Source organism: Cololabis saira, chromosome 12, assembly GCF_033807715.1.
Source record: "Cololabis saira isolate AMF1-May2022 chromosome 12, fColSai1.1, whole genome shotgun sequence".
NCBI lineage: Eukaryota > Metazoa > Chordata > Actinopteri > Beloniformes > Belonidae > Cololabis > Cololabis saira.
This window is the reverse complement of record NC_084598.1, coordinates 27,313,433-27,327,390: the sequence shown is the minus strand read 5'-3', so window position 1 is coordinate 27,327,390 and position 13,958 is coordinate 27,313,433. Positions and strand designations below refer to the sequence as shown.

Below are 13,958 nucleotides of genomic sequence, written 5' to 3'. Positions count from 1 at the left end.
ATGCATTAGGTTATGAAACAATCAGTACTGGAGTTGAGGGGGGATGACGGGGGATGGCATCCCCCCTGAAATAAAAACGGTCAAAATCATCCCTCATGTAAAACTGCCATCCCCCCTTTCCATCCCTTATGTAATTTCATCAATTAATGTGGTTTTACTGCTATTTCAACATTTAAAAATAAAAAATAACTTATTTGACAATTTTCACCTGTTTCAAGTAAATTTTCACTTGAAATAAGTAGAAAAATCTGCCAGTGGGACAAGATTTATCTTATTACAAGCAACAAAATCTTGTTCCACTGGCAGATTTTCTACTTATTTCAAGGGAAAATCTACTTGAAACAGGTGAAAATTGTTGTTTTTTTTCGAGTGATGAGTCTTGTTTTAAGTGTAATAAGACAAATATTCTTGTTAAGATTTTGAGTTTTTGCAGTGATCCATTTTACTTACTTACTTTACTTAGGACAGAGTCATATTGATAAGTGTGTGTGTGTTTTGATGTATTTGATGTAAACCCAGTGGATATTTAAAGCTTACAGAAGGCTGCATTTAACTGCTGCTATGTCATTCCTGCAGTATTTCTGCAGGTGTTTTGGTCACTGCTATTATTTGTAATATATTATATTATTTGTAATCAGCACAAATTATCTGTCCCCATATGATACAATCCACCATCCCCCCTGATTTTATTTTACAACTCGAGTACTGGAAACAATGATGGGACAGAGGGTGAGATGAGGGGAATTGTGCTATTTCTGTGAATGTATGGACCTATTGTGAAAAAGAAAGAAGTCTTAAAGACAAATAGTGAGGTCCTACCATAAGTGGATGTAATTGCACAGAATAGGAGGATAAATGCACGGGGAGCAGCACCAACATGATGCCATCTTCCGTGCGGCTGCAGCTCGTCATGGGGAGGTCCTAAGGACTGAATTATGGTTCTGCGTTAAATCGACGTAGAGCCTACGCCGTGGGGTACGGCGTAGGGTACGCGGCGACGCGCATCGTACGATCGTACGTTATACCGACGCTCTGCGTCGGTATAACGCAGAACCATAAATCGGCCCTAATCTGCCGGAGCAGCTGGGAGCAGTTTATCACGTGACGGGAGAGATGTGAGCGCAGCCATCACCGTTTCACCCAATTCATGTTCGGGCACATTTGCTAAAAAAAGGTGAGACTACAAACGAAAAGGAGGGGTAACATGAAGTAGATGAAGACTCCGAAGCCTCACCAGGTCTCCTTGCCTTTCATTTTGTGTCGCCTCACAGCTGAACAAGGTCTGTTTTTATCTATATCTCTGTGCTCCTCTGTGCCTGTCTGCTGCTGAAGCTCCATATTCGGTTTCAATGTTCCTCTTAACAGCATTTCTACATTTTTTTTTTTGTTTGTGTTTGTGTATATTGATGAGGGTTCTCGCTGCTCCAAAAACATGCAGTTTGGCGTTTGTAAACGCCCCGTGTTGTGTTGGAGGGACCGCGGCGGTGCGTGTTTCTGCCCCGCCGTCGGGCTCCTGTCGGCGGGTTCCGCGCTGCCAGCCGACGGCGAGGCTCCCGGAGCCGCCGCTGCCGGCCAGAGAGGGCTTATTTAGGGGATTACACTGCTCTTACAGCGGCTAGCAGGCCCCCGGGTACCCGTGCACGCTTTTGTACTGAGCTGCTGCAAAGCAACTCTTTCCTCCACAAAGTTAAGATACTGTAGTGGGTGTTGTTTTAAGCCTGAATTATGGTTCCGCGTTAAATCGACGCAGGAATACGCCGTAGGTTCTGCGTTGGTGTAACGCGGAACCATAAATCAGCCTTGAGAGAGAACTCAACTTCAGTCCTTTTTGGGCCTGTAGTTTTAGGTCCTGTTATGAGTTTGTCCCTTTTTTCTTTACAGGCAAGGCAAGTTTATTTGTATAGCACAAGGTAATTCAAAGTGCAACATCAGCATTACAAGTGGCAAGACACAATTAAATAGTAAATAATAAATAAAATAATAAGAAAAGAGGTAAAATAATAAAAAGGACAAGTGGTTAAAAGGTAAGGGCAGTACAGCAGGCAAGTATTTAATCAAAGTGCTTTAAATCAACATTAAAAACGGCAAGACACAATTAAACAATAAATTACAAATAAAATTATGAGAAAAGAAGGTAAAATAATAAAAAGCACAAGTTTCTGAAAACTAAGGGCAGTAGAGTACCGCAGGTACACATCTCATTCATGGTTTTCAGAAAGTATTTAATTTAAGAGTATGCTTAAATACCAAATAAATGAAATAAAATGATAAGAAAAGAGGTAAAATAATAAAAAGCACAAGTTGTTAAAAAGTAAGGGCAGTAGAGTACAGCAGGTAAGTATTTAATTTAGGAGTAGGCTTCAGTAAACAGTAATGTTTTTAGCCTGATTTAAAGGATCTACAGTTGGAGCAGACCTCAGGTCTACAGGAAGTTTGTTCCACCGATGAGGAGCAGAATAACTGAACGCTGCCTCACCTTGCTTGGTTCTGGTTCTTGGGACACACAGCAAACCAGATCCAGATGAACCTCAGGGGTCTGGGAGCTTCATAGGAACTAACAGATCCAGCATGTATTTTGGTCCAAGACCATTCAGTGCTTTGTAGACCAGCAGTAAGATTTTAAACTCTATCCTTTGACTCAAGCCAGTGTAGTGATTTCATGACCGGTGTAATATGGTCCAGTTTCCTGGTGTTTGTAAGGACTCTTATACAGAGGCCAGTCTGTCTTCCAGGGTTTTAATGAGGATGAATTCTTTAATGTTTCGGCCACCATGTTGAAAACTGTATCATTAAAAGAAACGCATCTGGACCAGCAACTAAAATCTCCAGAACTTGTTTGTTTTATTTCGGTCATTTCCAAAATAAGAATTCAAATACAAGACAGAAATTCATTATAAGCTTTATTGGGATCTATTTTTGAATAAACCTCGGTCCAACTTTGATGTTTTAACTCCTCGTTAAGAGCCTCAATAGATTCAGGTGTTTTTTGCCGAATAATCTTGTAAATGCCCTTGGAAATTCTCTGTTTTATCCTTTAAAGATTTTGTCCAATCACAAATATGGGAAGGTGGTGGTCACTAATGTCATTTATAAGCAGTCCACATAATCTCATTTGCAAAAAATATTATGAATTAATGTTGCTGTGTCACTTGTTATTCTTGTGGCTTCAGTAAAGTGGGAAAAAGACTTAAGCTTTGCATAGTATCTCTAAAACTCCCATTTAGTAGTTTTTCATTCTTTAACAAGTCAACATTCGGAAACTTCGGTTTTGAGTGGGCAAAAATGATACTAAAATGTCAGCAAGGTATGATCTCCATATTTGTCAGTCATTACTGATTTTTCTTTAAAGCATTGTAGGAAAAGTTTAAATCCATCAATAAAAGTTACAGGAATGACTCGGACCTAAGTAAAAATTGAACTCTGAGCTCTGCAGGTCAACACACAAGCTAAATTCAGGCGGCCCTGGTCTAAATTGAGTCTTACATGAAAAACAAGTGTTTGCTTGGCTCAGAAAATCCAGTGAGTACTTCCTCTTGCATTTCAATCAGTTCCAAACCAACACAGGGCCCCAGGAACCCCAACCAGCCCCGGAGAAGTGGCTCTCAAAAAACACACACCACTCTCCAAGCTACCTTTTCCTACCGGTACTAATTAGGTTTATTTATCTACTCTTTTTTTTCCACACTACAAGGTAAATGTGAGAACAGCAGTAGTTTTTCCACTTCGTTGTGGTTTGATTGTGTTGTATTGAGGGAGGGGAGGTGGTAAAGTCCCGGCTGAGTGTGGGGAAATTAACATGTTTCACTCTCCTAGAATGCTGGACAAGCATAGAAAAAGAGATTGTTTACATTCGGATGGTGGCCACCCGCTGCTGGCTTTCTCATCCCCTCCTGTTTTTCAATAACTGAGAAGACATGACCCATTTTAAATGGTTGTTTACTTGCATTAGAAGAAGAGCCAAGGCGCTCAAGTCGCTCAATGAACTCTTGTCTACAATTCAATTAGAGTGGCCTTCCCAGCAGCAGTTTTCCACATTACACAACGCTTTAAGCAGTGTCACTGCTGTATAAGCAGGAACAGGAAGACCAAAGAGTAGTGACACCTGTACTGATAAGTCACTTTATTATTCTTTTGGACAATAATTATCTGATTTGGACTTTCAGACCAAATCGTTTTGAGTTGACAAAGAAACTGCATTACTCATGGAGTAGTGCCACTTGTGGTGTTGGCAAATTCTGTACAAGTATCAGATGTATTAACAATTAAATTTCAGTTTTTCTGTGATGATGCTTAGGTGACCCATTACAGCTAAAGATTGTTGTAATAGAACAGGTGAAGTGGGTATTTATCTGGCTTTTACCTAGTTTCTGCAGACCTAGCTGAAATCAGATGTGACCCAGAGGTTTCTAAGTCAAACATGACATAATGTGTAGGTTTTTGAAGACAAACACTTTTATCACTTTTCCTGTTACACTCTGACTAGAAGGTCATATACCAGGAAATGGTTGGACTGTTGTTTTTTTTAATTCCCCTCAAACTATTTTAGGAGATTGAGATACTTGAAAGTAGTTGAATAACCTTATCCTGCAACGGACTAGGTATCAAGATCTCTATTTCCTTTTTGCATGTTAAATGCAGCTATTGACTAATGACAGATAACCTCTGCTTGGTTTTTGAAACCACCTCTGTTTGATGTGACTACCCTAAAGATTATTTATTTGAATGTTTTATCAATTTTTATTGTAAGATTTTACATGATGAATTGAAGACAACCAACAAGGTTGCTGGATTGATCTCCAGCTGTCGCATGCCGAAGTGTCTTGGGGCAAGACACTGAACTTGATGTATAAAAAAAATATATATATTTTGCAGCACTCCACATTTTGAATTGAGATGAAAATGCAATACAAATATATATCTTCAAGGTCTACAGTACAAGCATAAATGTACTGTCCCCAAACCTCATCAAAAAATCATGTAAACTGAATTTGTCAGTAAATGTTTATCAAATATTTATGAATAAATGTTGCTTTAACTATAGTGTGAAATGTAATTTTAAATGTTCAATTCAAAGTAAAGCATTTGTGTTCAGTTGCTTAAGATTAGAGGGGATACCTCAATTTTTCCTGACTATATGCATAAATAAGTTAATATTTCTTCAGAATCATCAAAATGTTTACTTTTCTGCTTTTGCAGAAATGTAAACCAAAGTGACAAGACATGTTTGAAATTGAACAGGACCTCTAATCAGAACTGGCCGACTTAATCCACAGTATATACTTTACTGCAAAATAGTCCTGCAACTGTGTTTTTTCTACATTACCCAACCTGTTTAAGTGCTGTGCTCTGAGCAGTTAAAATTTGGCTATATATCATTTACCTGTAACAAGGTCACTCTGTTCTGTCAATAATCCAATATACATAATCTTTTCAATCAAACACATATGTTTAACTGCTGAGTGAAAGGATCTTGTCTGTCTTGCTTGGTTTAACCTTTTATCATGAATGAATAGGGGAAGAATGAGGCCATACAATCTTGTTTTCCTACAGTACAACAAGTCAAGACTTGAGATTAAATTGAGATAGTTGGGTAAATGCGTCATAATGGTGGTATATTACTAGCTTTAAGGGTATGGGGAATTAGGAAGTGGTCAGTTAACACATGTTTTCTGCTTTCAGTATAAATCTGTCTGTAGGTTTGTCTTAAGAAACTCTTAGGGCATAGGACTTATGAATCTCATGAGAACAAAGGCACTTTTGAGACACTTGCAGCTCTGCAGCTAAGGAGATTTGTTCACCCTTTTCAATGAATGCTTTTTTTTAAAGTACAAGGTTTCCTGTTAAACTTGAATTGTTACATTTCCAGTATAAACTGCTTTGTAGTGAGCTTTATGATTAAAAAATTTGCTTCTAATAAGTCAAACAAAGATGAAATGAATTAATTTTCTAGTTTCTGTGCTTTCATCTCCTCTGCTCTCCCCAGGTAGGCTTCAGAGTTCATTTTTCTTACTAGTGGCCTGTGTGGACTACAAAATTGCATCTTGGGCTGCAGGAACACAGTGGAGAAGAGGGTCCAAGGCTGATAACTCCCCCCATTAGTCTTAGAGGAGGGGGGGAGGTGGAGCTGCTATAACTATCTAGAGCATGGGGCAGAAAGTCCCTGGTGGTATTAAAACCATTGACATGCGGGATCCGGCGTTCAGCCCCCTGAAGTTGGAGCTACAGGCCCTGAGTCAAACCAAGCCGTCTCGACTGGATCTGCTGCTGGACATGCCACCTGCAAACCTGGACGTGCAGGTCCAACACTCTTGGAACAATGATGACCGCTCCCTCAACGTCTTCGTTAAAGATGACAACAAGCTGGTGTTTCACAGGCACCCTGTGGCGCAGAGCACGGACGCCATTCGTGGACGTGTTGGCTACACGAGGGGACTGCACGTGTGGGAAATCAGCTGGGCCATGCGTCAGAGGGGCACGCATGCAGTGGTTGGAGTGGCTACGAGTGATGCCCCGCTGCACTCGGTGGGCTACACGGCTTTGGTGGGAAGCAACGCCGAATCCTGGGGCTGGGACCTGTGCAGGAGTAAACTTTACCACGATGGCAAGAATCTCCCAGGAAAAACGTATCCAGGCTTTCTCGAGCCAGGGGACACCTTCATAATACCAGACTCTCTCTTAGTGGTCTTGGACATGGATGAGGGCACTCTGGGTTACATAGTAGATGGACATTATCTCGGAGTGGCATTCAGAGGACTTAAAGGCAGGAAGCTGTACCCAGTGGTGAGCGCTGTGTGGGGACACTGTGAAATACGAATCCGGTACATAAATGGACTTGATCGTAAGTATATCGTCTTAAATACTCTGAGATATTTTATCATGAACAACTGCGTCATAAGCTCATGGGTACAGAGGTTATATAACCAGTGGGTAGATTTATTGATGCAATAAACAAAGGTATACTAGTTAATGTTTTGTCCTGGCATCTAAACGAGAGACAGTACTGCAGAGCAGCATTCAATCTGAATTCAGTCGGTATTAGTGCCTTTATTATGCAAGTAGGATTTGTCATAACACCAGATTATTTTCTGGCTTTGCAGCCCAGATGACATGGAAAGTAGTATAAATGTAACGCTAACTCTTTCATACATGAGACTTTAGTCTGTGGTCTGATCGAAAGACAATCTTGACACTGAAGATGTGATTTCTTGGGAAAATGGCCTCCCCTGTATAATTGATGCCCTGGTTATATAACTAGGCCAAGTGTTTCCAGAACAGATGTTAATGAAACATCAAGTAGTTCCTAATACTCCTTAAAACAGTGCTTGGTTTCAGCCAGACAAATGGGAAAACTGTTCAAATTGGATTAATTCCAATTATTCACCGGTGAAAGGCTCATGAGCTTTCAATTGGGAAACAGATTGGTAATATGCCCAACTCGAACATCCCAAATGCTTTGTGCTCATTAGATGTTCATGTTCGGCACAAACCCCATAACCCAGTTTAGGCCTGTGGAAAAAGAGGTGCTACGTGTGCAGTGGCATGCACGATATCCAGTTTGTTTTAGATGACGGTATTACTGTTTGCTGGAAATCAGGGAAGTCATGTCTTGTTGTGTGTTTTAAACAATGGAGTTTTGATTTAAAACAATTTTCACACAAAACATTGTAAAGTTGGTCGATGAGTCAAGTTATTTAGTATTTGTCATCTTCGCTTGTATAAATCATTTCCTTTCTCAGACATTTTTTGTTAGTTGATGAAATTTAAGATGTGTATATGTCCTTTAAATGGGGGTTTAGAGGTATTCAGTTCATGCACTAAAACTATGGTATTGGCCTTGGTACTAAACATTTTCAAGATGCCCTGCAACAATTAATGTCCGTTAGATTAGAGCACAGATAATGGACTTTTTTTTTTTTTAATCCCTTCCCTGAGCTGGACCAATAATCTGAATAAACTACTTGACAGACATTGTCTTAATTGCAAATGCAATGTTAGTCCAACCTACCAGTAGTTCACACACAGGACAGCAGAAATCCCATCATGTCGGTCCATGTTATTGTACGTTTTTTTTTTTTAAAGACTAGCCTCAAAGATATTTGTATCTTATTAATTTTACCATCAACAATTTGAAAATTAATGTAAAAAATAATAATGGAAAAGTTATTTGTCCCACATGAAATAGCCGCAGATGGTGAATTAGCTCTGTTTCTAGGTGGTATGTTCACGGCCTCTTAAATGTGTTATTGCAGATGGATCCATTCTTACTTCTCTCCCTCTTTTCTTTGTTGCACAGCTGAACCCCTCTCACTGATGGACCTGTGTAGACGTTCAGTGAGGGTGGCTTTAGGAAGAGACCGCCTGAGTGAAATCCATAGACTGCCTCTGCCTGCGTCTCTCAAGAACTACCTGCTCTACCAATGACGATGCCGACAGTCACAATACGTTCACTACGCCCTCCTTTCTTTCTCTGGGATCATTGTTGGGTTTAACCTGTTTGACAGCATTACTCAAGCCTCCAGGACTGACTCAGCCTCATGGGTGATTATAGAAATTACACAGCTGTCAGTGGCTCAACTCTTTAAGTTTATTATCCTGTTTTTATGACAGTTTGTAATTGTATTCTCTTAACTTTACAAATCAGGAATCACTGACCACTATGCACACGCTGATCCAGTCGCCATGTTGGTGCACCAACTATAGTTTGTAGGTTGATCTTGCAGTGGTCAGTGCCTCTGCTTTAACCTCCAGACTTCTTCATTTATGCATTCCTGTCTTGTAGCCTTTAAAATTTTAAATGAATTTGTGCTAAGACACCGCTATGGTGGCAATGACATTTTTGCACAATACTGCACTGCTATTATCTGACCGCAAGGTGGCAGCACACTCCTGTTGACAGTCACGGTTTCAAATTGTGCATTATATCAAGTCTTTTTTTTTTTTTTTATTATTATTAAATGATGGTTTAAAAAAGAAATAGTTGCTGTTCACAAATTCTGGCTTCTGTATTATGGAAGTGTCATCATCACCCAGCCAACGGGACTATCAAGTTTTTTTTGTTTTTTTTTAACTGAACGATAATGTCACTGTGATTATTTGTAGCATGCAACTTCAGGAAGCTTTTCTCAACATATCTTTTTATCATTTCTCCCCTCCTGCTGTTTGTAGTACAGTAGTTTTCAGCCACATGCTGTTGAGACCCAAGAGTGTTTTTAAGCGCTGTTATGCATACATAACACACACCATCAACTGTGTGAACAATTGTGTGAACACATAAATTGTATCCGTTGACTGACTCTTGGGTCCTACTGGCACATTGCTGAGAACCATTGATGTTTTGTTTATAAAATGTATACGGGTGGACGAGGGCATTTGTGGAACCAGGCTGTGTAGTTGCCTGAATTTACAAATTTCGGTTTTAAAGCACCATACTGACAGAAAATGACAATCTACAAAGTGCTGTAACAAAAGGTAAAATTGCCACCACAATATCAAATGCCATATCTGATATTTACTTAGTATTTTTAAATGTGCAGAAATTGAACATATTCAATACTGGGTTGAATGTGGACACTGTGCTACATCTTAATTTACCTTGCTTGCAGCTTCCACTCCATTTGTATTCCTTGATGTAGAACTGTTTGTATCTATTAAAGATTGTTTCAAATTATAGATGTGCGTCGTGTATATTTCTCTGTGGCCAGACTTGGTGTTCGGCCAGCTGCAGCTGAGTTCATCCCCTTGAATGTAGCAATGTCTTTACCCCAAAGCAATTGCAGAACAAATTGTGGACCATGTAATCCTCCCATCCCGTTGAAATGAGCAGACTAGGGGACACTTGTTTTTTATTTTAAATATGGCAGTTCCAGTGATGTCATAATTGCCATATTGCAAGGAGACAGTTGGTTTCCTCCCTCGATCTCTGCTGCTTTCTTTTATTTATTTATGTATTTTTTGAGTTTCTGCTCAGCACAGATGGGACTTGGTGGTTGCAATGTTTTGGCTAGGAACATGTGCCCCCCCCCCTCCCCCTATATATATATATATATATTAGAATATTGTGATAAAGTCCTTCATTTTCTGTAATGCGAAAATGTCATACATTCTGGATTCATTACAAATCAACTGAAATATTGCAAGCCTTTCAATATTTTAATATTGCTGATCATGGCTTACAGCTTAAGAAAACTCAAATATCCTATCTCAAAAAATTTGAATATTCTTGGAATCTTAATCTTAAACTAAGCCATAATCAGAAATGTTAAAATAATAAAAGGCTTGCAATATTTCAGTTGATTTGTAATGAATCCAGAATGTATGACTTTTTTTTTTATTGTATTACAGAAAATAAAGAACTTTATCACAATATTCAAATTTTCTGACAGTCCTGTGTGTGTGTGTCTATATATCCAGTTCTTGCATCTAGCTTAGCAGAGTTTTGGGGCCAGAGTAGCACCAGTTATCCTGGCTGCGGCTTCTTCTTGAATATGACATGTCAACAGTTAGACAGTAGTGTGGTGCCTGTGACTGCTTGTATTTCTCTCAACAAAGGTCCATTCTGTGTCTGTCTTGATTCCCATTCATGGTCACGGGGATCTGATGGAGCCTATCAGACTTGTTTTTGAGGGGTACACCCACGGCAAGTCACCAGTTTATCACAGGACTTACTAACTGTAGACAAACGACCAGCGCTTACCCTGACATGCATGTTTTTGGACTGTGGGAAGCTGCTGAAGAAAACCCACACAAGTAGAGGAAGAACATGCAGACTTCGCACAGAGAAACCCTCGACAAGATTCGAACCAAGGACCTTGCTGTGTGGCAACTGTGCTAACCACCAAGCCCCTATATCTGCTGTGGTTTGAACATCGTTTCATGGTTCACCCACACAAGTTTCCACTCATTCTCCTTTATTACTTTGTCTCGGCATGATGTGGATGTTATTCTGCTCCTACATTCAGCTAATCACTTTAAGCTTGCAGCACCAGAGCCACATTTGGCCATGCTTTCAATTTTGTGGACCTATATACACAAAAATTGAAAACTGTAAGGTGAGTCATCTTAATGATGTCACTACTTTGCAATGATTGGCTGAATGTGAATGCAACAGCCATGTAAAAGAAGAAATGGGAAGAATGATAACCGCTTTTAGTGTGATCCCTCAAAATTTCAGGAAAACAGTGACTGAAGTGACAGAGAAGCCCATGTTTTAATGAGATGTTGTACGGTGGTGCTGATGTGGCGCCCAAGGTTACGTCAGCTCAACATTATCTGCAGTGTAACTGAAACCGGGGGGTTCCAGCTAGGTGTTTTTGTTCTGCAAGGAGCTCTCCATAACACACTTTTAATACTCCATTAGTGACCAATTTATGTGACTGTTTCACTGATGCAAAAACAGCAATGCTCTAATCCCTGCAATCATTGAGCTTTTTACATAAAGCTCGGGATTAAGTTCACAGCTGGCTGAAAATTAAAACAAAAAAGCAGAGGTTTCCAAAGGTATTTAGCAGTTCCTGGTAGTTCCAAAGCAAAGCTTTAAAATAATTAAATTTGAGGTTAGATGGGTCCGTTTGAAGGTATACAAGAAAAATCAGTAACAGATGGAGAGGACTATGGGAGGAAGTGAAATTTGATTTTCCTCTAGAGCTGCAGGTTGCATGTGAGGTCGCATGATGGCAGCATTTCTAACGCTCAAGTAATTATAACATCATGTCCCCTTAACTAAATGTATTCACGGTTATCCGACTAGGTGTTCATCAATGTATCTGAAGTATTTCACAACTGAAGGTGCAAAAGTGGATTACATAATTCTGAAAATTTGAACTACATTTTCTTAATGGTCTTTGGTCATCAGGACCGTGTGAAAGAGGTTTATTTTGATTCAGTCACATCTGATATGCCACATGGAGATCTGATGACACATCCTAAAGCTGTCACATATACTTAGTGGGGTTAAATCGAGGTGGCTCTTGAATGTGTTCCATCGACGGCACAGGGGGTAGTAAATTAAATCAGAGAAGAGCTCCCTCGTGTCCAACTATATTGCTTACACATGCCACACAACTGATAATGCCGTGACTGGAAAAAGGACGTCTGCACTTTGTTATGCAATATGTGACACTACGTACCTTGCCCTCTTATAGCGGTAAACAAAAATAAAAACAAAGTTTAGGATTTTGTAAGTAAAATTAACTGACAAACTGTCTCCTTGTTTATCATGTCAATAATCTCTCAATACAGGCTGACGTAAAGGCTGTTATAACAGGACAAAGGTCATCTAGTTGTACATGATTGTTTGTCTCAATGACACACATGTTATTCTAAAGAATGTTATATATGGCTAATTGTTCACCTTGTCAGATAGATGCTTGAATGTCAACATGTGCTGCATTTTGAATGTTTTTGCACCTTCTACATGCTGTACATTGGAAGATGCCAGTTTATTATATATATGTTCTTTGTTGCAATGTGGGTCACCTTCTGTAAAATACAGGGGGGTTTTTTTGTTGCCTTTTATCTCCTTATATTCAGACTAATTACAGATAAAAAGGTGGTAGATCTTTTGAAGCCCGTCTATCAACAGGAAGTAATAAATGTTATGTAACTGTTTCAAGGTAAGCACACAGTTCAGCATGTACTATATACAGTGGGCATGCAGTATGAGTGCTCGTGTAGCGTGATTTCATAAACAAGACGGGTGCTGGAGTGTGATTTGCATAATTAGAAGTCAAATGTTTCAAGTAGATGAAATTGGATATCAAACCATCAACCTAGCACGTGTCTCTAAAACCCACCTGTTTCTCCAAGCTTTTAAACATTAGTAGTGAGAGGGTTGTTTTATGACCACCATGTTGATTTTATGTACTTTTATTCTATGAGCTTTTATCGGTATTGTCTTGTTTTTATTGTATTTCTACTTTTATTGTAGTATTTTATTTGTGTTATTATCAATGTTTAATTTTTTGTGAAGCACCTTGTGACATGCCGTTGTCTGTGAAAGGTGCTATATAAATAAAAATGTACTTACTTACTTCAATGACAGAAAAACAGAACATTGGTTTACGGGTGCATTAGTGCACATATTTAACACACCTATGAAAGAGAGATTTTTACAAGAGCATATTGAACAAGATGCTCATTAAGTATGATCATATTGTATGAGTGTTTATGTAAGTGTCAGAACTTAAATGTTTTGTTTATATTTTTGGTCTAATGCAGTATTAGCATTAATTTCATGTTTATTTGTTGTTTTCTTTTCTTTTATTTCTTTTGTATTTGGATTCTTAATTTGGAAATGACCGAAATAAACAAAGAAACAAACAAACAATAATGATGTGACATATGCATATATGCAGAAGGACAGTTTATATATTTTATTTTACAGTAAAACCAGTGAAGGTCACTGAGTGGTCAGCAGTGTGTTCCTCATAGGGCTGCCCCTGAAAAATAAATAAGGGACACCTCATCGACAGGGCCGGCCAACCCGAGTGCCTTGACCCTTCCTGGCCTGGTGAATTTTTTTAGCCCTTTTTTTGTGAGTGAAACGATTTTTTAACTATTTGACTCGAACCTGAATTGAATTAGATGCATATTTTTGAATGCCATGGACACATGGAAAACGAATTATTATCCAGCAATTCACTTTGATACACAATAAGAAAATTAACTGACATACCCATAGCCGGCGGTAATTTTATTTTATTTTAGTTTTTTTATTTACTTAGTTGTTGTTTTTAAATTTTTTAATTTACGTTATTTGTAAATTTATTTCTTGGAAAAAAGGGGCAGATTGAATAAGATTGTTCTTCTTTCTGCTCCCTTCATTCACAATTTAGGAACGTTTGTGTTTGTATTGAATTGTTTGTTATTTTATTTTTGAATGAAATAAAGAATAAATGAAATGAATAAAATAAGTATCTTTCTTAAACAGAAACCTGTCCTGCTTAACATTAAATTGTATA

General features: G+C 38.8%; 1 protein-coding gene across 3 annotated transcripts; it reads left to right on the top strand.

The window, feature by feature from the left end:
- The first annotated feature begins 1,105 nt into the window (after nt 1-1,105).
- On the top strand, nt 1,106-9,669 carry spsb1 (splA/ryanodine receptor domain and SOCS box containing 1). Of its 3 annotated transcripts, none has more exons than XM_061736320.1 (3): nt 1,106-1,174; nt 5,984-6,838; nt 8,294-9,669. In XM_061736320.1, exons 2-3 carry the CDS (start codon nt 6,145-6,147, stop codon nt 8,419-8,421), a joined length of 822 nt encoding a protein of 273 aa, XP_061592304.1. In that variant the 5' UTR covers nt 1,106-1,174; nt 5,984-6,144; the 3' UTR covers nt 8,422-9,669. The 3 variants fall into 3 exon arrangements, with proteins under 3 accessions (XP_061592304.1, XP_061592303.1, XP_061592302.1); XM_061736319.1 differs by having other exon boundaries at nt 1,113-1,280; nt 5,988-6,838; XM_061736318.1 differs by having other exon boundaries at nt 1,113-1,280.
- The last annotated feature ends 4,289 nt before the right edge of the window (nt 9,670-13,958 follow it).

Excerpts from the sequence above, each read along its gene's own strand:
- spsb1 (XM_061736320.1), top strand. The coding sequence starts at position 6,145 with ATGGGGCAGAAAGTCCCTGGTGGTATTAAAACCATTGACATGCGGGAT. Across the intron at positions 6,839-8,293 it reads GTACATAAATGGACTTGATC|CTGAACCCCTCTCACTGATG; the intron begins GTAAGTATATCG and ends TTTGTTGCACAG.